The sequence below is a fragment of the Corythoichthys intestinalis genome, chromosome 1 (genome assembly GCF_030265065.1).
Source record: "Corythoichthys intestinalis isolate RoL2023-P3 chromosome 1, ASM3026506v1, whole genome shotgun sequence".
NCBI lineage: Eukaryota > Metazoa > Chordata > Actinopteri > Syngnathiformes > Syngnathidae > Corythoichthys > Corythoichthys intestinalis.
In genome coordinates, this window is record NC_080395.1 from 50,026,518 (window position 1) to 50,049,984 (window position 23,467).

The 23,467-nt window shown below is 39.6% G+C and overlaps 2 protein-coding genes across 4 annotated transcripts in view; one reads left to right on the forward strand and one right to left on the reverse strand.

Moving 5' to 3' along the window:
- homer2 (homer scaffold protein 2) overlaps nt 1–17,553 on the reverse strand; it is a 67,481-nt gene extending 49,928 nt beyond the window's left edge. The window contains exon 1 of one of the 2 annotated variants that reach the window (XM_057837124.1): nt 17,367–17,553. In XM_057837124.1, coding sequence (XP_057693107.1) covers nt 17,367–17,368 — 2 coding nt within the window. In that variant the 5' untranslated portion in view covers nt 17,369–17,553. Of the gene's footprint in view, nt 1–9,130; nt 9,537–17,366 lie in introns of those variants that run through there. The other variant, XM_057837118.1, reaches the window with a different exon arrangement.
- LOC130916419 (RNA guanine-N7 methyltransferase activating subunit-like) lies at nt 17,507–23,467 on the forward strand. Of its 2 annotated transcripts, XM_057837137.1 has the most exons (4): nt 17,627–17,673; nt 19,573–19,646; nt 20,163–20,333; nt 22,786–23,467. In XM_057837137.1, exons 2-4 carry the CDS (start codon nt 19,642–19,644, stop codon nt 22,994–22,996), a joined length of 387 nt encoding a protein of 128 aa, XP_057693120.1. In that variant the 5' UTR covers nt 17,627–17,673; nt 19,573–19,641; the 3' UTR covers nt 22,997–23,467. The 2 variants fall into 2 exon arrangements, with proteins under 2 accessions (XP_057693125.1, XP_057693120.1); XM_057837142.1 differs by lacking the exon at nt 19,573–19,646 and having other exon boundaries at nt 17,507–17,673.

A 23,467-nucleotide genomic window follows, 5' to 3' on the forward strand; every position in this document is an offset into this window, starting at 1 on the left:
AATACAAAGAGTAATCAGGGTCATTCTGGATTTGTACTAACTCACTAGTTTCCAATACCACGATACACTCTCCTTTTACTTTATTTCAGGTATCATTCAGACATAATTTCCTTGCCAACTGGCCATGACCTTAGTTTTCAGTCCTTGACTTCTATTCAGTGTTAGTGCTTAAGGCTAAACATAATCTTTTTCCTTAAGTGAGTACGGCTGAAGCTTTATCACTCTCTGAACCGTCCAACGGAATGGAGTTTTTGTATGTTGTTCCACATCCTCCCTGATATATGTTCTCAGGCCATGCCCGAATGCGTAATCTGGATGAATGGTGTTTTACCCAACAAAAATAGTGGAGGGCCTTTTGATGTTTAGTTTGTGAAAAAAAAACATGTTTAGACAACCTTAAAGACCAAATGTGAAGTAAGGTTGGCCAACCATGTTTTTCAATAATATCAATGGCTAAACAATTATAAGCATATTTCTGTTTTTTTTTTTTTTCTTCACACGCAACCCTTCCAGATTTTTTGTTTAACCCATAGCAACGCCCTTGACAACGAAAATGCTTTTCTTCGACAATCTTCGGAAATTACGTCACACAGAGAACTGCAAGGGAAGTCTGCCATAGAACAGTATTGTTGCATTGCTTCTCGGTAAGGTGCCACGGCGGTGTATTGTTTTCAATTTAAACAGGGTTGTATGAGTGGCCAAAGGATAGCAGGGCACGTAATTTGACATCTTTCGTTGACATGAAGCAAATGAATTTCACGCCATCATCGAGTAGTGTTCTCTGCTACAAACACTTCAAAGATGCCTGCTTCCTCAACCGGTCTGCTTATGATCAAGGATTTGCAAAAAAGTAAGTGTGATTTGACTGATGACTTTGTCAAAGCAGAGCTGCCAACTGTTGTGGAATGAACAGTCAAAGGTAGCGACGTTAGCCGAATGGTAACTCGAAGCAAAACCCCGATCGTGTTGTGGAATGAACAGTATAAAGCTAACGCGTGGCAATCCCCGATCATAGTTGTATTGAGTTCATTTTGCCTAGTTATAAATTCGTCAAAACTTTTATCCCAGGCGGTGGTTATTTACCTGACATGTTTCGGCCAACACTTCCGCCTTCGTCACAGGGTCCTAAGGCGGAAGTGTTCGCCGAAACATATCAGGTAAATAAAAGCTAACGTCGCTAGCTTCTACTGTTCATTCCACAACATGATCGGGGATTCGTCAAAACTTTTCTTTTATTCCAGGCAATAGTAGGTGGTTTATTTGCCTGACATGCTTCAAATCATAAAAATAAAAACAGCCTACCAATCTTGTAATCTCGATGGGTCTTGTCTCCATTCCATGTTGGGTAGTCTGGGCACATTATTTGCATCCTGATTAGCATCTGGCTAATACATGTACGGTCCAACATAAAATTCCAACCTCCTCCTCTTCCTCCAACTCTTCAAAGACTTGGATCTCCTCACTTGCGCTCGATCTATCGCTTATATCGCTGTAGGGGTGGGCGATATGGCCTTAAACATGTATCACGATAAATGGAGCAGATTTATCTCGATAACGATAAATGACGATAAAGTCGTCCAAGCGGACTGTTATATAATTTGAAAATCTGAATCAATGCATGAAATACAGATTAACAGTTTCTTGTTGATTTAGTTACCAGCATTCAATTTGATATATTTAACAAATGTACATGCAGTCTAGACATTAGGTTTATACAAATGAATTGTAAACAATAAGAATTCAAGTATGAGCATTTAAAACAGAGTGTATGGCTTGAACAATGTACATTGTCAAAATCGATATGCCTGTGCAAACATGTCATTGTAACACAAATGACTTGCAGCTCGAACAGTACACTTCAAAAAGACAATTTATTGTAAATGGCTGCTGTGACATAATTATTCAATACAAGTGTTTACTTTATGGTTTCAGGGTCCCCCCCCCCCCCCCCCCAGTGCATTTTTTAATAAATGCACACATACATGAACCCCCAAACAGACAGACAGACAGACACACATTAAAGCTATATTGATCTTCTGCAAATGAAACACAAGATTTTATGATAGCAATAATGACACAGAATTAAACACATACAGAAAAATAGCTGGGGCCATTTGTGCTATGCTGAATGCTTTACCATCACAAAAGCTATCAGAGAAATCACACACAGTCAGATACAAAATAACGCGACATAGTAATTGCTAGATGCAGTCCATGCCCAATCCACTCATTAAATTCAGCCGTTTCGACAAGGTTAGAGCCGCTATCCGACTCCATCACGTTCATTTGTAGCGTTAGCCGCTAGCGGCCGCTAGCGTTAGCGGCTAGCGTTAGCCTGTGGCCTGGCTACCGGTAGAAAGCACTGAAAGCACCATCTCCGGAAATTGTGAGAACAAGGGAGGACAGCTGGTGAAAGCCTGTCTGGATGCCACCAAGAGTCTATTAAATGTCGGGTGAAAGTTTGGCGAACCTCCCTTAAGCCACACTCCATCACGTTTTGCTTGTAGCATTAGCTGCTAGCGTTAGCTTACCGGGCTTCTGTTTGATTGGCTTCCTGATGATCACGTGACTCCCTACGTAAGTACATTCACTGCTTTCTTAAAGGGGAATGAGCATAGACGAACAACACAGAGTCAAAGCGGGATGAAAAGACTATTTTCTTGTTTTATTAATTTACCGAATTTACCGACATGGTCAAAATTACGTCGGTCATCGTGAAGAATTTCGGTGACGGTAAATTCTCGGTTTACCGCCCAGCTCTATATCGCTGTTTGAATCATTATTTGAAGGGCTATGTATGGCGGTCGTATGGAGCCATAGCTGTTTTCGGTGTGACGTATCACTTCCGGGTTCGTCCCCTTTCAGGCTCGAACTTCGGAAACGAGATTATTTTGTCAAATATACAACATATAAATTATTTTTTCATGCTTTATTTGTTGGACAATGTTTAATTAGGGCCCGAGCACTAAGCGTGCGAAGGCCCTATTGTTTTGCAAAGGATTATTATTATTTTTTTTTTTTTTTTTTTTTTTTTCCTTTTCAAGGCAAATGAAAACGGCCAATTTGGAGGCCTGAACATGCACGAAAAGTCACCAAAATTTGCACATACGTCCGGAAAATTGTAAATTTCGATAATTTTGCAACGTTGCAAAAAAAAATAACAAAATGGCTCAGTGGCGCCCCCTTGAAATTTTAAAATTGGCCTATAACATTAGGGTCTGTCAGCGTAGAGCAATGAAATTTGGGGGGTCTATACCTTGTCCAAAACCGCTCCAAAAAAGCATTTACACGCATATTCCAAACCCAACAGGAAATCGGTTATTTTGGATCAAATATGAAATTTTTATCGATTTACAGGGTGCACATTTGAGACCTTTTCGCCGAGGGAGTTAGTTGGATCATCTTCAAAATTGGTGAGACTGTTCAGGAGACATATGAGATCTTAAGTTTCTAAAATGGTGTGTTTTCATTCACGGGTCTGACCTGGGCGTGGTGCCAAAGTCGGCCATTTTTTCGGCAAAACACCGAATTCAGTAAATGACTAATAATTCCTTGACACAACTTTCAATCTTTTTCATATCTGCCATGTATATGCGGTATCCCACCCTTAACACGAGTGCATTGAAATATTACCCATTAGGTCTATCGCCCCCTAGTGAGAACAGGAAATGCCTTTTTTTACGAGACAGGTTCCTCCTCCAAGGGAAAAAAATCTGTTGACCTCAAACCTGCATCAGGGGAGCCTTAAGACCTGTGTTCAGATGCCTGATGAAAAATATTGAGGTTTCGTTGAGGCGGAGGGGTCCAAACAGGAAAGTGAAAATGAACTTCAACAATTTGTCACGCAAAAAACTTTGAACAGTCATAACTCGGCAGATATACAACATATCTGCGCCAAACTTCCCGTGTTTGTTGAGAGTCATACCCTGAAGGTTCTTGTAGGGGTCATTTGCATCAACTCTACAGTGCCAACTAGTGGCGACAGAAAGAAGTTTTAAAAAAGGCCTTTCCTATTGGGTTTTTTCAACATAGAGCAAGGAAATTTGGGGAGTAGATACCTTATGCAAAACTGCTCCAAAAAGTCTCTTGCACCCATATTCCAAATCCAACAGGAAATCGGGTATTTTGGATCGAATGTGAAATTTTCATGGGTTCACAGTAGGAGTTTACATTTGGAGGCTTGAATATGCACAAAAACTCGTAAAAATTTGCACATACATGCGGCTTTAGATAACGTTCGATAATCTTGCAATGTTACGAAAAAATGTAGCAAAATGCCTCAGTGGCGCCCCCTTGAATTTTTCAAAAAGGCGTTTCCTATTAGGTTTTTTTTAACAGAGAGTGATGAAATTTGGGGAGTCGATACCTTGTGCAAAACTGCTCCAAAAAGTCTCTTGCACCCGTATTCCAAATCCAACAGGAAATCGGGTATTTTTGATCGAATGTGAAATTTTTATCGGTTCACAGTAGGAGTTTACATTTGGAGGCTTGAACATGCATAAAAACTCACCAAAATTTGCACATACATGCGGCTTTGGATAACGTTCGATAATCTTGCAACGTTACGAAAAAATTTAACAAAATGGCTCAGTGGCGCCCCCTTGAAATTTTCAAAAAGGTCTCTCCATTTAGGTTTTTCTAACATAGAGTGATGAAATTTGGAGAGTCAAAACTTTGTGCAAAACTGCTCCAAAAAGTCTCTTGCACACACATTCCAAATCCTACAGGAAATCGGGTATTTTGGATTGAATGTGAACTTTTTATCGATTTACAGTGTGCACATTTTACACCTTGGCACCTAGGGAATTAGTTTGATCATTCTCAAAATTGGTGAGACTGTTCATGAGGCATATGAAATCTTAAGTTATAAAAATGGTGTGTTTTCATTCATGGGCCTGACCTGGGCGGGGCGCCAAATTCTTCCATTTTTTCGCCAGAACACCGAATTCGGAAAATGACTGATAACTCCCTCATACAACGTTCAATCTATTTTAAATCTGGCATGTGTGTGAGGTATACCAGCCTGAGCAGGACTGGATTGAAAATATACCATTTGTGCCTGGCGCCTCCTAGTGGGAACAGGAAATGCCCTTTTTTACGGGACACACTCCTCCTCTAAAGGGAAAAAATCAATCTACCTCAAACCTGCATAAGGGAAACCTTAAGACCTGTCTTCAGGTGCCTGATGAAAAATATTGAAGTTTCGTTGAAGCGGAGGGGTCCAAACAGGAAAGTGAAAATGACTGTCAACAATTTTTCTCTCCAAAAACTTTAAACAGTCATAACTCGGCAGATATACAAGATATCTGCGCCAAACTTCCCGTGCTTGTTGAGAGTCATACCCTGAAGGGCCTTGTAGGGGTCATTTGCATCAACCCTACAGCGCCAACTAGTGGCGATAGAAAGTCACTCGTTTTTCCAAAACATGTCCAGTTCTTTTCATGTTGGTCATTGTAGTTTCAAGACCTATTAAAATACTTTTTTACGGCCCATGTCCACGTGTCTCTGTCTGTTGCCGTGACGACCCTTTGTTCGCCATTTAAAGGAAATTTTTTTTTTCAGAGACTCAGGGAGCTTATAGAGCCACAATAGTTGGCACACTTGGTCGAATTGGCCCAGTTAGAAGATTAATTTTGGTTTAGAATAAGGGCTTGGCTGCACAGCTCAGTAGTGGCTCCTTTTTTGTAGTACTCTCTCCAATAGGGGTTTTTATCTCTTGGGTGTGGGAATGTAAATAGGCGACTTTCGAGCATGTTAGGTTCTAATGAGATGATTAGAGAGGAGGATCTGCCACCACCCTGACCTGCACACAGTCCGAGTTGCGTGACGTCCGAGTTGCGCTAGATTGCGAGGGCCCGTTCAGTCCTGCTTGCAGGCCTAGTTACTTTAATTGTGATCCTATTTGGCATTTTATGAAATTACTTCACATTTGGTCTTTAACATGAATAGGTTAAATTGCACTACCCATTGGACCATTGTGAAGGTCATCAAATTGGCATTGAATGCCAGTCAGGAGTAGAAATCCTCTTGACTGGATTTCGACCACAACACAGCACCGAGACTGTGCTTATCAAAGTCCTAAATGATATTCGTCGGAATACCGATGCAGGCAAATCATCCGTTCTGCTACTATTGGAGCTCAGCGCCGCATTTGACACGGTTGATCACAACATACTACTCAGCAGATTGGAACAGTGGGTAGGGCTTACTGACTATTCTTCAGTGGTTCACATCCTATCTACAAGATAGGGATTTCTTTGTGTCAATCGGAAACCATCAGTCAGAACGAACCAAATTCACGTGTGGAGTCCCTCAAGGGTCAATTCTTGGACCACTCTTATTTAACATCTATATGCTTCCGTTAGCTCAGATAATGGAACAGTATGACATCTCCTATCACGCCTATGCAGATGACACACAACTGTACATTTCTGTGTCCCCACATGATTATAGTCCCTTAGTCACCCTGAGCAAATGCATTCATCAAATCAATGAATGGATGTGCCAGAATTTTCTCCAGTTAAATGTGCAGAAGACAGAGGTGATCATTTTTGGGCCAAAAAAGGAAAGGTCAAAGATAAGCAGCCAACTTAGCACAATGTCACTTACAGCTACAAATCAAGTCAGAAACCTTGGCATAATTATTGACTCAGACCTTAAATTTGATAGCCATTTAAAGTCCGTCACTAAATCCGCTTATTACCACCTAAAAAATATAACCAGAATTAAGGGGCTTCTGACTCAACAAGACATGGAAAAACTTATGCATGCATTCATTTTCAGCAGATTGGACTATTGCAACGGTATATTTACAGGTCTTGATAAAAAATCAGTCAGGAAGTTGCAGCTGGTACAGAATGCTGCAGCCAGAGTCCTCACAAATACAAGGAAGCTGGACCACATTACACCAGTTTTGAAATCGCTACACTGGCTTCCAGTAAGTCAAAGGATAGACTATAAAATACTACTGCTCGTCTACAAAACACTTAATGGCCTTGGACCAAAATACATGCTTGACTTGTTAGAGTCCTATGAGACATCTAGACCCCTAAGGTCGTCTGGAACCGGTCTTCTGCATGTTCCAAGAACAAGAACCAAGCAGGGTGAGGCAGCATTTAGTTATTATGCTCCTCACCTCTGGAACAAGTTACCCGAACGTCTGAAGTATGCTCAAACTGTTAGCTCTTTTAAATCAGGGCTAAAAACGCTTTTGTTTAGCACTGCATATCTATAACTGTCTATATATTTCAATCTACCTGCTTTCTATTCCTCTTGTTTTTATCTCCATTGCTGATTTCAATTATTATTATTTGTAGTAGTTTTTGTTTTATTTTTATTTTATTTATTTATTTTTATTCTGTGATTAAATGCGATCTTTTGTCTTCGTTTCTACGTTGTGTTGATTTAAATGTGATTTTTATGATCTTCATGTGATGTAAAGCACTTTGAATTGCCTTGTTTTGAATTGTGCTATATAAATAAATTTGCCTTGCCTTGCCTTGACGACGCAGCTCTAAAATGGAAAGAAAAAATACGTTTATAAAAACTACGAAACCTAAGTTGAACACGGAAAGATCAATTTGGCCTTGCCAGACGTATTGAGGTGTCAAGTCTAACTCCATGCTGGCAGTGAGTAAAAGCAGGCGAGTGCCACGTCACAGTATTGGCGACACAAGATGAGACCAGCTCTAAGCTGCAGGTCCACTGAGGCCACTTTCATGACAACATCACTAACAACATATCAAAGGATTTGGGTGGGTATGCAAACCTCTTAAGTGGAAGTCAGGGCTGTGGGACTCACTTTTAAACACAGTACTGTGGTCTGGGAAAACTGGTAGTGCAGCATTCTCTTATCATGACTGAAGCCAAATGAACACATTTTACTGTAACTGTCCATTTGACAGACTTATGCTAAGTGTTGTTTTTGATGACATAATGTAATAGGCATCTGCCATACCCATGAAATTCACAGTGAGCGTCATGATATTCAGAACACTTCTCAGTATGATACCAGTGCAAAGTACAACCACAACAATTGTCATATTAAATCAGTGGAAACTGATCGAACACGTTCCAGGAAGCCCTGTTGATTTCGGATTTGTTTGGATTTACAATTGATTTTTCCAAATGAAAATAATGGAAATTAAATAAAACTGGCAGGCATCATAAAACATTCAACAGTAGTTTAGTAAACATTTTGTCGATCAGAACTCAAGTATATAAAGAAACCCCAATAGTGAGAATACTACATATATAAGCAGTTTGGGATAAACCGTACCATTCTTTATTGGCCTCAGGTAAAAAAGCCAAATGAAAAAGAGGATTTTTTGTCAAAAGGTATGTTTAAGATTTCACATGGATTATGGAGGTCTTGCAAAATATGCTCAGGTCCTACATAATCTTGTGCAAAATGACACTTATTTCTATATGGATTGCATTTTATATTAAACAACCCTAAGCATAGAAGTCAAAATTGGTATTGGTAAAACATTACGATTAAGACACAATCCTTCTACACTTGTGTCCAGTTGTTTTACTTGTGCAATAATGTCTTACTAGTGGAAGACTAATGGAATGCAGTTTGTCGTTTTCTACAAGTAAAAGACAATCCAAATGGCTTGAGGTATAGAAACTGCATGATACTATAGGGGGTGGGGGTAGTCTCGAGTGCACTGTGGGTGTCCAAAACGACCTCCACACTTACAGCGTACACTCCCTGGTATCTGACACCTTCATGATGTTACACAAAAAGCACGTTTTTGTAAGTACAGCTTTGCCGTAATTCTACACCAAATCCACAAAATTCTGCTCCAGTGGCTAAACGTGTATATTCAGGGAATTTAACTCATTGGCTGCCATTGACGGAGCAAGACGTTCAATCCATTTTGACCGGGAGCGCATGGCAGTACATGATCACTAATAGCCTCTCCCAGTCAAAATGGATTGGACGTCTAGTGCAGTCATTGGCAATGAAAAATGAGCATTCGCAGTCAGTCCGACCCGTTTACTTAAATTGGACGTTTGTCGTTATTGTATGGCAGGCAGAGTTAAAGTTACGGTTATTTTTGCGGGAATAAAAAAATTAGAGCAGGTGCCACATACAGTAAGTCTGGATAGTAGTTGTACTCACCCCATTGCCACTAGGAGATAATTCGGATCTGTGCGCTATAAACGTGACGCGTAGCGAGTTTGAATCAAAGTCCACAATCTGCAGAGTTGAATGTTGAATTCCTCCCCCCGAACAAGTCCCGTTGCCGCTTCCAGTAGTAAATCTGACAACACTTGTTTCTTTCGCGAGGGGTGAAGGTTTCGCTCAGCACTGCCTCCTCCTGCTCTTCTTGTCAACCAAGTTTTTGCCTGCGGTGCTCGACCTCGACACACACGCGGCGGCAGCAATATTCAAAAACTAACAACAAATAGACTATTCAAAAACTAACAACAAAACTAAAGTGTCCAACCTCGCGGTCTTCTTCGAGCTAATGTTGGCGTTTACCTGCCTGACATGGTTTCTTCCTCCCACAGTGAGTGGGATCGAATTCCACACGCGCAAAGAAGCAACAGCAGCAGCGACACGGAGCGGCTCGCACCTGCTCAAGCGCCTACTTTTTTTTTATTTTTTATTTTGCGTGCAACAATATACTCGAAAAGTAACTAATTGAATTTTGTCCGAATTTGCATGCCTTTGACGTTGCCTTTACTGTATATTTCAAAGAAAAAAATGTTCACAATGGCCTGGTTGGGTCCCTTTTTTTCAGGACACCATAAACATCCTGTCCAAACTGTTGCTTTCTTCGCTGATCAATTATAATCAACATTTTGGACCCAAACAGACACACACACACAAAAATCTCAAAATCATTTGTCAAAATTTGTAATATTGATGTCCCATTGACAACAAAACATGCTCGACGAACCGTTTGGAAGCTTGGTAATATTTATTCAACTTGTTACGATAGACATTCAAAAGAAAACATAAGACTGAATAGTTTTGTATTTGACAATTCAACACAAACAGCAGGTATGGTCATAGGCATTTTTGGCCTTTACACATACTATGGTCAAAACAGGTTATATACAGTCAGTGGCGGACTTGGCAATTTTGGGACCTAAGGCGAACATATCCAGGGGCCCGCTTCATGGGTCAGGGGTTAAAAAGGTGAGAAGGGTGTGGAGTAAATAGGTTCCGGTACACTAGGGCTGTCCTAAATGACAAATTTTCTCCTGTTTAGTCAGCCGACTAGTTTTATCATTAGTCGACTAATCTAATAATTTTCTTTTTTTTTACTAATTTAGCAATGACATTTTTGTTGACGCTTATTAATTCACAAAACCATTTTGGAACACTTATATTCTTTATTAAAAGTACAAATAATCATGTAAATACCAATAATTAATCACAAACAAACAATGAGGCTAAATGCTGATAGCATTTACTAGTGCAAAAGAATGGAAAGTAAACAGATTCAGAACACTGACTTTGCCTTTCCAACATTATTCAAAACAGTTCTTAAAAAAAAAAATTCTAGCATTAATACTATGTATATATATATATATATATATATATATATATATATAAAATAGTAGTATCATCATTATAATAAATATTCATTGGCAATCATATTCGCCATAAAGTGTCATTTGAAAGCTATTCTTAGTGGAGAATCTGTATTCTGTAGTGATTACTCAACATATTATAATATTATTTCTGAAGTATGTGGGATTCACTTCAGAAATTGTTATTTATACGATGAACATGACGTGCTTTTATTTTGAAATGTTCACCGGAGGTGTGTTCACTAAACCGCTAACCGAAAGCTTTACACTCTGTAAAAAAAAAAAAAAAAAAAACATTCTTCGTCATTGCTTGCGGTGTCACTAATAGATTAAATTTTTTTTCGTTAGCAAATGCTGTTAACCAGCTGTTGAGTGTAATTGTATGACTGATTGGAACTGTACTGCATTGTTTCGCCACAGGGTGTGCTGTCGCGTATTTTATGTTCGGTGTGAAGAAGAAAGTTCAAAGAGGCATTAGCGGCCTGTTCTCAACTTCTCCCTCACTGCACTTTGGCTCTCATGGAGAGCACGTTCGCTCATGTGTTCGAAATAAACGATAGCCGACGTGCAAAGTAGCAAGTGAGCTGTAAAAATAGCGAGCTTCGTGGCGTGAAAAGTGCGGGAGAGCTAAGTGAAGCTAACGAACAGCTAAGCGGAGCTAAGTGATGCTAAACGGAGCTAAGCGAAGCTAAACGGTGCTAAATGAAGCTAAGCGACTGATACTCAGTCCGTCGTCGTGGAACAGTCCATTGTAGTGCGTGTGTGTGGGGGAGAGATAAAATAAATGCAGCATTCAAATGGCTTTCTTTTTGTTTATTTATTTATTTTTTTTATTGTTTGGTTTGCCGACATAATTATACATGACGAATAGTTGAGGGTGCTGCTGGCTCCAGTGGCCCAAGCTCTTGCTCGTTGGGGCAAGGGCAGCTGCTTGGGGGCCCCCTACTGATTGGGGGCCTAAGGCGATCGCCTACTTCGCCTGAATAGTAAATCCGCCTATGTATACAGTAGACCAACAGTGCAAAATAGTGGAAAAATATATATATACACAGTGTATCACAAAAGTGAGTACACCCCTCGCATTTCCGCAGATATTTGAGTATATCTTTTCATGGGACAACACTGACAAAATGACACTTTGACACAATGAAAAGTAGTTTGTGTGTTGCTTATATAAAAGAGTTAATTTATTTTCCCCTCAAAATATAGCCATTAATATCTAAAACCCTGGCAACTAAAGTGAGTACACCCCTATGAAAACACGTACATCCCTAAATGTCCAAATGGCCTACCGCAAGCAACACGTCACTTCCGCTCATTAATATTCATGACATTAGTTACTGTTGCTAAGTAGGGACAAGCCACCGTTTGTCCCTAATAGGAGATGAATGGAAATCGTGTACGAAGGAGATATTTACAGAGCCAAATCTACCAATTCTCTCTGAAAATGATGTGCCTGGTGCCAAATTGACTGGCAAAGATCTGGAAGAACATAAAAATGTTCAGTTAAAGCGATGGCTTTAGTGTCGAAGGCTGAAAACGAAAAAAAACGAGCCGACCTAAGCATAGCTTTAGCTTTTTTTATCGACGCGACTGACAATGACATTCTTCCGTTTCAACAAGCTATCCTTTACCATCAGCCCTGTCTTTCTTATATATCCTCTGGTTGTCCTACGTCTCTTACCGTTCTTGGGGGTAATTTAGTTAGCTTTGTGTAGCGATCGCAAATGCTACTCAGTGACAGCCAACAAACACTTTTAATTTTTTCATGATAACACATCTTAATCCTATAATTTATTTACACTTCCCCCTTACTAATGTTGTTTTATATATATATAACACAAACGGTAACAGTGGCAGTCAGATACCATTGTAATTCTTTTCAGGTCATTCATTGTCAGACAGAAGCAGTACGGCACAACGTTACGCAAAAAAAAAATCTGTAAAAAATATAAAAATGGCTTACCTCTTTGTCCTCTGAAAGACCATGCCAACCCAACATAATGTTTACTGCATATGAAATGTGAATGGATTCACCGAGCCGGTGTTAAAGTCCGCGCAAGTTGATTCGGTCTTCACATTTTTTCCTCCCGAGTTTTTGGTTTCCGGAAACGTATGAAGAAAACATCCTTCATGTGTCGTAATGTCTAGAGTCGTTTCTACAAGTTCCAAAAAAGCAATGCGTGATCGGCATGTTCGTTTTTGAAAGATTACCGGCGAAAAGTAGCACAAATTACGTTGTGTCTATGCGAGGAAGGGTCTATAATGTCCCACTTCGGCTTTACTTCCGCTTTACGATGCGACGTCACAGTCTAAAAATAGCCTGCGTGCGGTACGCCATTGAGTACTGCTTGTCATTTTCCCTCCAAAATGTCGTGTGACTCGTTATAGGAGTGCTGTCAGCATTGCTGCAGAGATTGAAGAAGTGGGGGGTCAGCCTGTGGTGTGCATGGCTGTCATTCCAGGAGGAAGCCTCTTCTGAAGACTGTACACAAGAAAGCCCGCCCGTCTCATCAGACCATAAGACATGGTTCCAGTAATCCATGTGCTTTGTTGACATGTCTTCAGCAAACTGTTTGCGGGCTTTCTTGTGTACAGTCTTCAGAAGAGGCTTCCTCCTGGGGTGACAGCAATGCAGACCAATTTGATGTAGAGTGCGGCATATGGTCTGAGCACTAACAGGCTGACCCCCCACCTATTCAATCTCTGCAGCAATGCTGACAGCACTCCTGTAACGAGTCACATGACATTTTGGAGGGAAAATGACAAGCAGTACTCAATTTGGACATTTAGGGATGCACGTTTTTTCATAGAGGTGTACTCACTTTTGTTGCCAGGGGTTTAGATATCAATGGCTATATTTTTATTTATTTTGAGGGGGAAATAAATTAACTCTGTTATAAAAGCTGCACACAGACTACTTTTCATTGTGTCACAGTGTCATTTTGTCAGTGTTGTCTCATGAAAAGATATACTTAAATATCTGCAGAAATGCGAGGGGTGTACTCACTTTTGTGATACACTGTACATATACACATATACATATTCACATTCACCTTATCAGAAGTACATGGCGGAAAACAAAGACAAGACTGAAAAAGCAGTTTCTGCTCTTGCACTCCTCTTTAAAAGAAACTGCTGTATTTTAAGCCAGAACAACTGTTGTGTTTGATAGAACAATATGTCTATATGCTGCCTCACAACCCATGTTATATTACCATGTTTCACCAATAAAATCCTCAAAAAATCCAGCTGTGGCCATTCACAGCTGTGTCTTGACACTCAGTGATACATGCTACATGGAGATTTTGGATCGAAACAAGGTAAGTACACGAAAATATATTGTTAAAGTCATGGCGTCTAATTCTGCTCTCGCATGCTCTCACCTCCAGATAGGGTTTTGCTTTAAAATTTTTTTTTTTTTTTTTTAATGCCCTCCTGTTCAAATTTTTTGTTCCTCCAGAAAATTAAGATTTTAAGCTTTCCAGCGACATATGCATATAGGACAATTTTGAGTTTGGCTAAATTGGGAGACTCAGAGAGGAACTTCAAGTCACCTGAATGTGTTCTGCCACAAACATTCAAGGTGGGAATCTTTGGGCACCTAACGATTCGATTACGATTCAAAGGTTATGATTCTATTTTGATTATAAATCGATTATTGATGCACACACACCCCAACCCCAGCTATTATCTGCTTTTAATGTTTCGTACATTAGTTACAAAAACTGTACAAAAATCCTCTCAGGCTTAAATAAACGACTATTTCAGTATCAAGTTAACAGTTCAAAACAGTAAATAAAATACTCAAGTCCCCATTCTGTATCAGCAGCTTTAAACTACATTCAATTAATTTAATGTTGTGAATCAACTGTTAAAGTTGTTAAAATTGCTCCCGTTATTCCGTAATTTACCTTCTGTCTACTTTCGACAAGTTTTAAAACTGTTTTAAAGATAGATTCAAGCCAAGATTTTGCTGATTTAGGAGTATTTTTAGATAAAAAAGTTCATTAGGCACGTTTGGAAAGTTCACCACAACAGCCTTCCAGGGAAGCATACTGTTTCCAGATGTTGGCTATTTACTAACGCTGGCAAGTCTGTCATTTTGCATCTAGTTTTCTATACATGTCCTGCTAACACTGCCGAGTCTGTCATTTCGCATCTATTTCTTTATGCATGTGATATCTACTGTAGCATTATGTGGGCGTAGTTTGTAGCGGCTGTCGGCAGCAGTCAGGCAGTATTGTTTTTTTATCTAGCGGCATGAGTTGAACCAGAGCCGCAAGTTGAGCATTGTTAATACCCGGGTGATGACAAGCATGTTTACCGTCCGTTCCTCATTGCGTCCCGAAGACCGCGCTGACTGTGTTTTAGTTCCGCTTTACTTGACATATTTCAATAATCGGAATTTGGATGTTTGTGAATCATTCTCAAATCTTCCGCAGCCGAATCGCGAATAATCTAAGATTCGGAAATGTCGCACACCTCTAATATACATGCAATCAAGGTTCTTGCACACAAACATCTAGTTACAAATGGAAAAGATTGACAGTGAAAAAAATATATAACATTAAAAAAAAAGTCTTTTTAAAAATATCGACAATGAACTAGTTCATTTTTTTCAGGCATGCCACTGAGTTCCTGCTTGAACAACACAAAGGGCAGCATAATACATTACGCCACATAGCCCACTCTTCCACCGTTTGCGCTGTCAGCCTTTCACTCTTGCTGACTCATCCGAAGAAAACAACGACAAATTTGGTACATTCTCTTCCTCGAGTTGTTAAAAATAATGTATTATCTTACACTAAATTTAGTTTTCGATTAATTTCACACGTTTCAAAGTCGCTGGTTCAATCCAACCGGCCGTCGCTCGCTACCTCTCCTTAGTTGGCGCCTTGCTCGGCAATTTATTGAAAATGTTCACATTACGTCCATCCTTCTTGACCTCCCAACGGCTCCTGGAATATGTACTCTTTCGTGGTGCTTTCGGTTTTGAAAAAGAACAAGAAATGACGCAAATATGGACATAAATACATGGTCCATGCAGCATTTTAATGCTTGTTTATGAAGGCAATAAAACTAAAAAACCCAAATGGCATTATCTCCCGTTTTACTTGGTCGATTGACTAAATGTAAGAACGGGCGTGGACCTCAACTTCCGCACTTTTTCCTAACACCCAACAGTTAGTACCTTACCTTAACCCTTCACAGGAAAAACGACGATTTTCAGTAATCAAAATCAAATATATAAAATAAAAAACACCGCAATTTAACCTTGGCTGCTATTGACGGTGTTATACATCCAATCCATTTTGAATGGGAGGGTTGGCAGTGCTCATTCACTGCCAACTTCTGCCATTCAAAATGTTTAGACATCAAGCGCCGCCAATGGCAGCCAATGAGTTCAATGAGTACCCTATAAAGCAGGGGTGGGCAAATTATTCCACAAAGGGCTGCAGTGGGTGAGGGTTTTTGTTGCAACCCATTAAGAGGACACCTTTTTACCAATCTGCTGTTTTACAAGTGCAATCAGTCGATTGCAGTCAGGTGCTTCTCATTTCTTCTGAAACCGCATTGGTTAAACTATCTGTGCTGTGTCAGTTGGAACAAAGACCAGGACTCACTGCGGCCCTCGAGGACCGGTTTGCCCACCCCTGCTATAAAGGGTTAACATGAGTGAATTGTATCAAATCCATTTCCCCTACCTAACTCATTGATAGCCATTGACGGCGATAGGCGTCCAATTTATCCCTACTGTCCATGAACATTCACAACCAGCCCGTCAATTAAAATGGATTGAACATTTTGCTGGGCAGCGGGAGGAGGGATGGGCTCTCAATGTGTAACATTAAAACTTTTGAGACTATCCGGGCACTTAGACTTCCATTCTCCGTGTCAAACAGCTGAACAGGACAGGTTTAAAAATAAATAAATAAAAAATGGATTGAACATCTATAGGAGTCGTTAGCATTGAAACATTATCATCCACTACCTGAACCTCCTGTTAAAACTGGATTGATGGATTGGATCTCTTCCAATGGCAGCCAATGAGTTAAATGAATGTCAAGAGCAGGGATCAGAAAGAAAGGGGGAAAAAAAAAAAAAACACTTGGAGACACTAAGCTCTAGACATCTAAAGTGATAACAGCATCTCATTTCTTTTTTTAACCAACATGCATACAAAACAAGTGTGATGCATTCATGAAACAGTCCGCTACAGAGAAAACCACTTTCATATTTTTGCATGTAACAAAAACAACATTTTTTTTTTTAATGACGCTCGCTGCATTCTTTTATATAAAATGGTCAATGTTTGGGTCTTCCTCAAATTAATGGAATTGAAGCAAAATTAACAATTTGTCTCTTCAGTGTTCATCGTTTTTAAATCACATGTGGAGTGAGTAGTCAGCTGTCAACTTCAATTAAAAAAACTTTCACCTATTATTTGTAAAATAGTATTGTATTTGAATTGGTTCATGTGTTTTGCTCATCAAGTGATGTTTGTAGATTCGTTTTCAAAAAAGTTTTGATGTCATCCGAGTTATATAAACCTTTTCGAGGATTAATTCAGGGTTTACAACATGCAATTCAATAAACCTTGGCGGCAGGTGTCACATCCGCTCATATGCATCATAGATTTAAAAAAAAAAAAAAAAAAAAAAGTTTGGAATTAAGTTTAACAAATTGGACTGGACCTAATTTTTTCCCGTCATACATTTTACGTTATAACGCGATAAATTTGTAAGTCCCGCATTCTGCAAACCAAAACGACATAATTCCTTTCCAGTTTCAACAAGAGGAGTACTTACATGGCTTCAAGGAGGTCGTACTACCACCAAATTAACGATTAACTAATACATCTAAACCTATAGCGAATAAATGTGCCATTAATGGACATTATTCACTAAGTTTGTTTCGATATACGTAAATTAGAAGTAAACACATCTTTCTTCTCCCAAATCGATGGCAGGCCGTCGCCGTCAATCAATGACACGTGCGTGTGTTTCCCCGGAACATATCTTGTCCTTTTAGTTGTTTCCAGGGGGAACATTTTTAGCGTGGTACCGCTTTTCACTCTGAAGTCAACTTCGTTGTGTGTTTACATGTTGTGCACAGGTTAGTTTACAATATTACCTAATTGTTGGAAATTCCATTATTATTTCCATCATTGACTAATTCGATGTTGCATCACGTCATGTATCGTTTTAATATATGCGAGTTGTTGAGGTCTATTGATTTAATAATAGTACGAAGACGTTTTGAGATGCTTTCCCCACATTTACTCATAAGCGAATTCACCAAGATAACTACATGTTATGAGGCTAAACTGCACCATTTCACAGCTGCATTCTTCTAGTTATGATATCGACGTTCCAAAATTGTACTTACCAGTTATGCTTAAGTAATGGTACTAGTGCATAGACGTCAACTATTGCGCAGTTTTGCCTCTTTACAGGGTTCCAGTGGAGTCTGAAAAGTCTTAAGTGTACTAATCTTGATCAACTTGCTTTAAAAAAAAGACAATGAATTTCGACTGATAGGTCTTAAATGTGAAAGCTGTGTTCATTGCGTAAAGTTGTGTCTAAAAATGTACAGGTGGCGTAGAAAAACTTACATTAATTGATCAAATTAATGCATTTTCAGACATTCTAGGTCAGGGTTCACCAAATCCGGACCTCAGGGCCACTTTTCCTGTCTTGTTTTCCACGGCTCCCTCCTCCAACATGCCTGAATTAAATAATCAGGATCATAAGTAGTAGGGATGTCCCAGATCCGATCTGGCCGTTTTTCAGAGGATCAGAATCGGGTGAAAAGGATCGTGTTTTGAATGTTTTTTAAGGGCTAAAAATTAACAAAATAATCCAGAAACACAATGGCATTGCCTAAGGAAACAAAAATATATACGTTTTATACTCCCCAATACTCCCAGAAAAAGCGGAAGAGGAAATACTGTTAACACCCCCATAGAAATGTGCTGGGTACCGGTTTCAAGGTTTACCGTTGTATGAAAATGTCACGGTTTCAAAACCACTAAAATTTTCCGTCATTCCGTAGTTACGTTATTAGCTATTTTTGAGGTCCCAAAAATGTAGCGAGAAATCCGTGGTTTGGAGCGGCCGTGCTTATCCATCCCCTTCCAGTTGTTGCTCTGTCATGTGTCTGTCAGTGACACTACACCAGAGCTCCCCCCCGTAAAAATAGACCAAAGTCGCTAGTATGGGAGTACTACGGAAAAGAAACCGAATGCCGCGGCTTATAGGAGGAAGGTCAGCTGACGCGCAGGCAAAACCTCCAACATAATTTCACATTTACGTGACCATCATTCGTCACTTTACACAAAATGTAAGGTAAGTCAACGCTGTCATGAACGTTTCCCACCAGCTACAAGAGTTCACTCAGATGGTTTGTTACTGTATGTCTAGCAATGGTAAATACTGTAACGTAAGCTTGTTAACAAGGCAGACAACATGACTTGTTAGCGTGGCAAGACGGCTAACTAGTTTCCTTTTTTCTACCATTAGCCTACTTTTGTAAAGTCTTCCACCACTGTAAACATCTGCCAATTTGCAATTATGTTGTGAAAAATTAAAAAAAAAAAAAAATCCTGTTCAATGGATTTTTTTTAACCCATACATCTCACAATAACACATTTTAAGCTATAATTGCAATACCGTGATACCGCGGTATTTTTGCTTAAGGTTATCATACCGTCAAAATCATACGGGCACATGCCTACACTCCCAATAGGAGAATGTTCTGGAAGCTAACGCGGTAACTTAATAGGTAGCTGCCAGAGTGGTAAAATCTGTTGTGTGGAAATATTTTATCATTGAACTGGAAACGACTTTTTGTGTGTGAAAAGGTTGCATTTCGTGTGGTGGAAAGGACAGAAATTTGTTTAGGGCAATGTGTATATATATATATATATATATATATATATTTATTTATTTATTTATACTGTTTATATGACAGTAGGCCAAAAATCGAGACTTTCTCAAAATTTCTCAAATTCAGGTAACTCTGACTCAGGTGCAAAAATATGCGATCGGAACATCCCTAACAAGCCTTCTGGAGAGCCTGCTGATGACGTAAGTATTTGATTCAGGTGTGCTAGGGGAAAGTGACGTGGAAAACAAGACAGGATAGGTGGCATTAAGGTCCGAATTTGGTGAATCCTGATGTAGGTTTTACTTTTTTTTTTGGGGGGGGGGGGGGGGGGGGTTGTTAGCAGTGAATTTTACCACAGAATTGGCATTAAACTGCGGAGTCTTAAAAAGATCTTTAAGTCTTAAATTTCACTTTCCGAAACCTGTGGGAACCCTGTCATTGATTAAGAATAAGCAATTATGTGTAATCTTTAGAATTTCGGAAATTTCCCTTTGTATTTGTCATAAGCCCCTGTATGATAGTCAGCAAAATCATAAATGAACGAACAGGGTCTGCAAAAAGTTTCCTCTTTTTTTTTTCCAACTAAATCTCCATCACATCAGTTTTTTAGATCACGATACTGTAAATCTGTCTCCCCTGGTTAAGTCATGATGAATTGCCGTATGCAACAGCATAAGACGTTTACTACATGTTAACCAGAATCTTCTTCATTTCAGAATGAGCGAAACTAAGGAAAAAGAACAAAGTTACGAGGAGATGTTCGCTCACAGATTTTCCTCAGAGGACCAAGAGTACCAAGAGTACGTGAAGAGGCCGGCCGATCCTCCTCCAATCGTGGAGGACTGGAGAGGTCGCGGGGGTGGAAACCACAGAGGAAGAGACAGAAGGTAGTGTTAATCTTTGTTCACTTGTTCACTTACCCCCAGGAATCAACAATGGCGTACCGCAAGCAACACGTCACTTTTTGCTCACGAATATTCATGACGTTAGCAATTGTGGCTAGGCGGGTCAACCTCCTGTTTGTCCCCAATAGTAAATGAATGGAAATAGTGTACGAACAAGATATTTACTGAGCTAAACCTACCAATTCTGTCCGAAAAGGATGTCCCTGGTGCCAAATTCACTGGTAAAGATGTGAAAGAACATACAAATGTTCAGTAGAATAGATGACTTGAGTGTCGAGGGCTGAAAAAGATGGGGGGGGGGGAGAACCGTGCCGAGCCGAGCCAACCTCATCCAGAGTTAGCCTTTTTATCGACACCTTTTTCTTGTGTGCATTGCCTTACGAAACTGACAATGACATTCTCCTGTTTAAAAAAAAAAATCTATCCTTTACCACCATATGCCCTGTCTTACTTATATATTATATCCTCTGGTTGTCTTCCGTCTCTGACCGTTCTTGGGGGCAATTTACATTGCTATTTTTGTGTAGCGATCGCAAATGCTACTCGGTGACAGCCAACGAACACTTTTAATTTTTACATTTATAACAAATCTTAATTCTATAATTTATTTACACTACCCCCTTGCTAAAGTTTTTTTTACAACAGAAAAGGTAACGGTGGCAGTCAGATAACATTTTAATTTTTTTTTCAGGTCATTCATTGTCAGATACAAGGAGCACAGCAACACACCACGCTAAAACATAATTAAAAATATCAAAATGGCTTACCGCTTTGTCCTCTGAAGGACCATGAACCCCAACAAAATGTTTACCGCTTATGTAATGTGAATGACTTCCCTTGATGGTGTTAAACTGGTCTTTTTGACGTCCGCGCAAGTTGATCCATTCTTCACATTTTTTCCTCCGACTTTTTGGTTTCAGGAAACGTATGAAGAAAACATCCTTCATATGTCGTAATGTTTAGTGTCGTTTCTACAGGTTCCATAGCAGCAGTCTTTGATCGCCATTTTTATTTTTGAAAGATTACTGGAGAAAACAAGCAGAAATTAAATGGCTTGTATGCGAGGGCGTGTGTATAATGTCCCACTTCCGCGTTACGATGGCGATGTGTGTTACACTATTGCAAAATTTACCACCGATTTCGACGCTTTCCACGGAAATGAAAACAGTCCGCAAAATACAAGGCGGGGTGCAGAATACATCGCTTTACCTGTAGTTTTAATTATTCGGCCCACTAGCTGTCGCAATGAAATCACGCCAGCCACTGGGGCCCCCCTTGTTGTGGAATGAGAAGGTCGCTTGGAGACCGGGAAACAATAGGAAGTGGCCTTGCAACAGAAGCAGACTTACAATGGTAGATACACTTTTGTGACCTTACAATGGAGGCACATTGCTTCTAAGAAAGCAAAATCATATCCAAAATGTTTTTCTACAAAATCAAATCCACAATATTTTTCTTGTGGTGTTTACAATAAGGAAATAAAATGCATTCAATTGCTTTACTGAATGTTTACATTTTTTGGGCAGTCAGCAGTAAAACAAGTGGATAATTTCTATTTAATTTTGATTTAAATTAAGTGTTGTTTCATTTCATTTAAAATGAAATTAACAATATCTAGGTCAGTTGTATAGCTTGTACTTTGTTTAAAGGTACTATAGTAGTGTTAATGTAAAATACTTTTCTACTCCATGCGTGTTCCACCAATGCCCTTATGAGTACACAGAGCACTGACATTTTAACTGAGACTGCCCCAAAAAGCCAATTTCTTCCCTTCAATAAAGAATGTTCGGGTCGAACACTGTGGGCGAACAAGCACCTGTGCACGTTCACTCGTGTCCCTGCGGCAGCAGTGCAGTTTCACCTAGTCTATGCTTGGCCAAAACACTTTTCTGAACCATTGAAGACTTGCTACTAACAGTAAACAATCACATTTACTGTTTTTACATTTTCGGTGCTGATCTGATTGGCCAAACGCTGCACATTTAAGATGCATGCTATGTACAAGCTTAAATCAGAGGCTGCAGTTACGCTTTCGGTCGGAGGTGAGAGCCGCAAGTAAAAAAGTGATAAACTCCATATACTGTAGCACCTTTAAATCTTTCATTCAATATCACTTACCCCTCAAACCCATTGTTTGATTAAACGATTTGCACTCTATAAAGAATGCAAATGAATTTGCCCAAAAGTGACAAACACAACATTAATTTAAAACCACAATGTTTTGCAGTGCTTTGATATTGCAAAAATGTCATTATAGAATTCTTACATCATTCGTGCATCAATTTTCATTCATTTGAACTGGTCACCCTCGGTTGTTTTTGAATGCCCCCGGAATCAAGAATTGCTCTTTTGTTGTCTGCGGAATATTTTTTTGCCGCTTATTCCTGGGGGGACCAACTTCCTGTTTACAAACCTGTTGTCCGCCAACCCTTAGGTATCAGGACCATCAAGGAGGTCGCGGATGGGGTGGAGGCCAAGGATGGAGTGGAGACCGAGGATGGGGTGGAGACCGCTCTGGTAGAGGAGAGCATCACAGGCAACAACAAGACAGAGATCGGTACCAAGGGCATGATCGTGGGTCTCAATCAAACTCCCATCAGGAAAGCTATTCACACGATGATAGACCTCGCTATGCCAGATACTAATCTCTATTATGTAGATTTTTGTTTCTGTACATTTTTTCTATGACGTACATTTAAATTTAGGAATGCTATCACAAATACAATTATTGAACAGAAATCACCTTGACTATTTCATGTGTGCTGTCTTTGAAGGTGGTCTCTATGCCCACAGCTATTGAATAGTTTCAGAATCAAGTAGTCTTCAGGTCATACCATCCATTAATGAAGCCGTTTCATAAAATTTGGTTTCGCATTCATAAACACTGCAAGTATTACTTACAGTATGTCTAGAAGTTGTACTGTAGTGTCTATGACTTTGTGTGTGTTGAAAGACAAGAATGGAACAGATGTGAGTACTGGATCACGAGAAATTTTCACTCAAAATTCTGCATTTTACCGTTGTAAAATTCCCATAGTACGAAGCTTTTTCCTGCTTTTCACGTTCCCATTTTCATCTAATTCCCCAGCTTGTCAAAATAAAGTCGTACAACATGA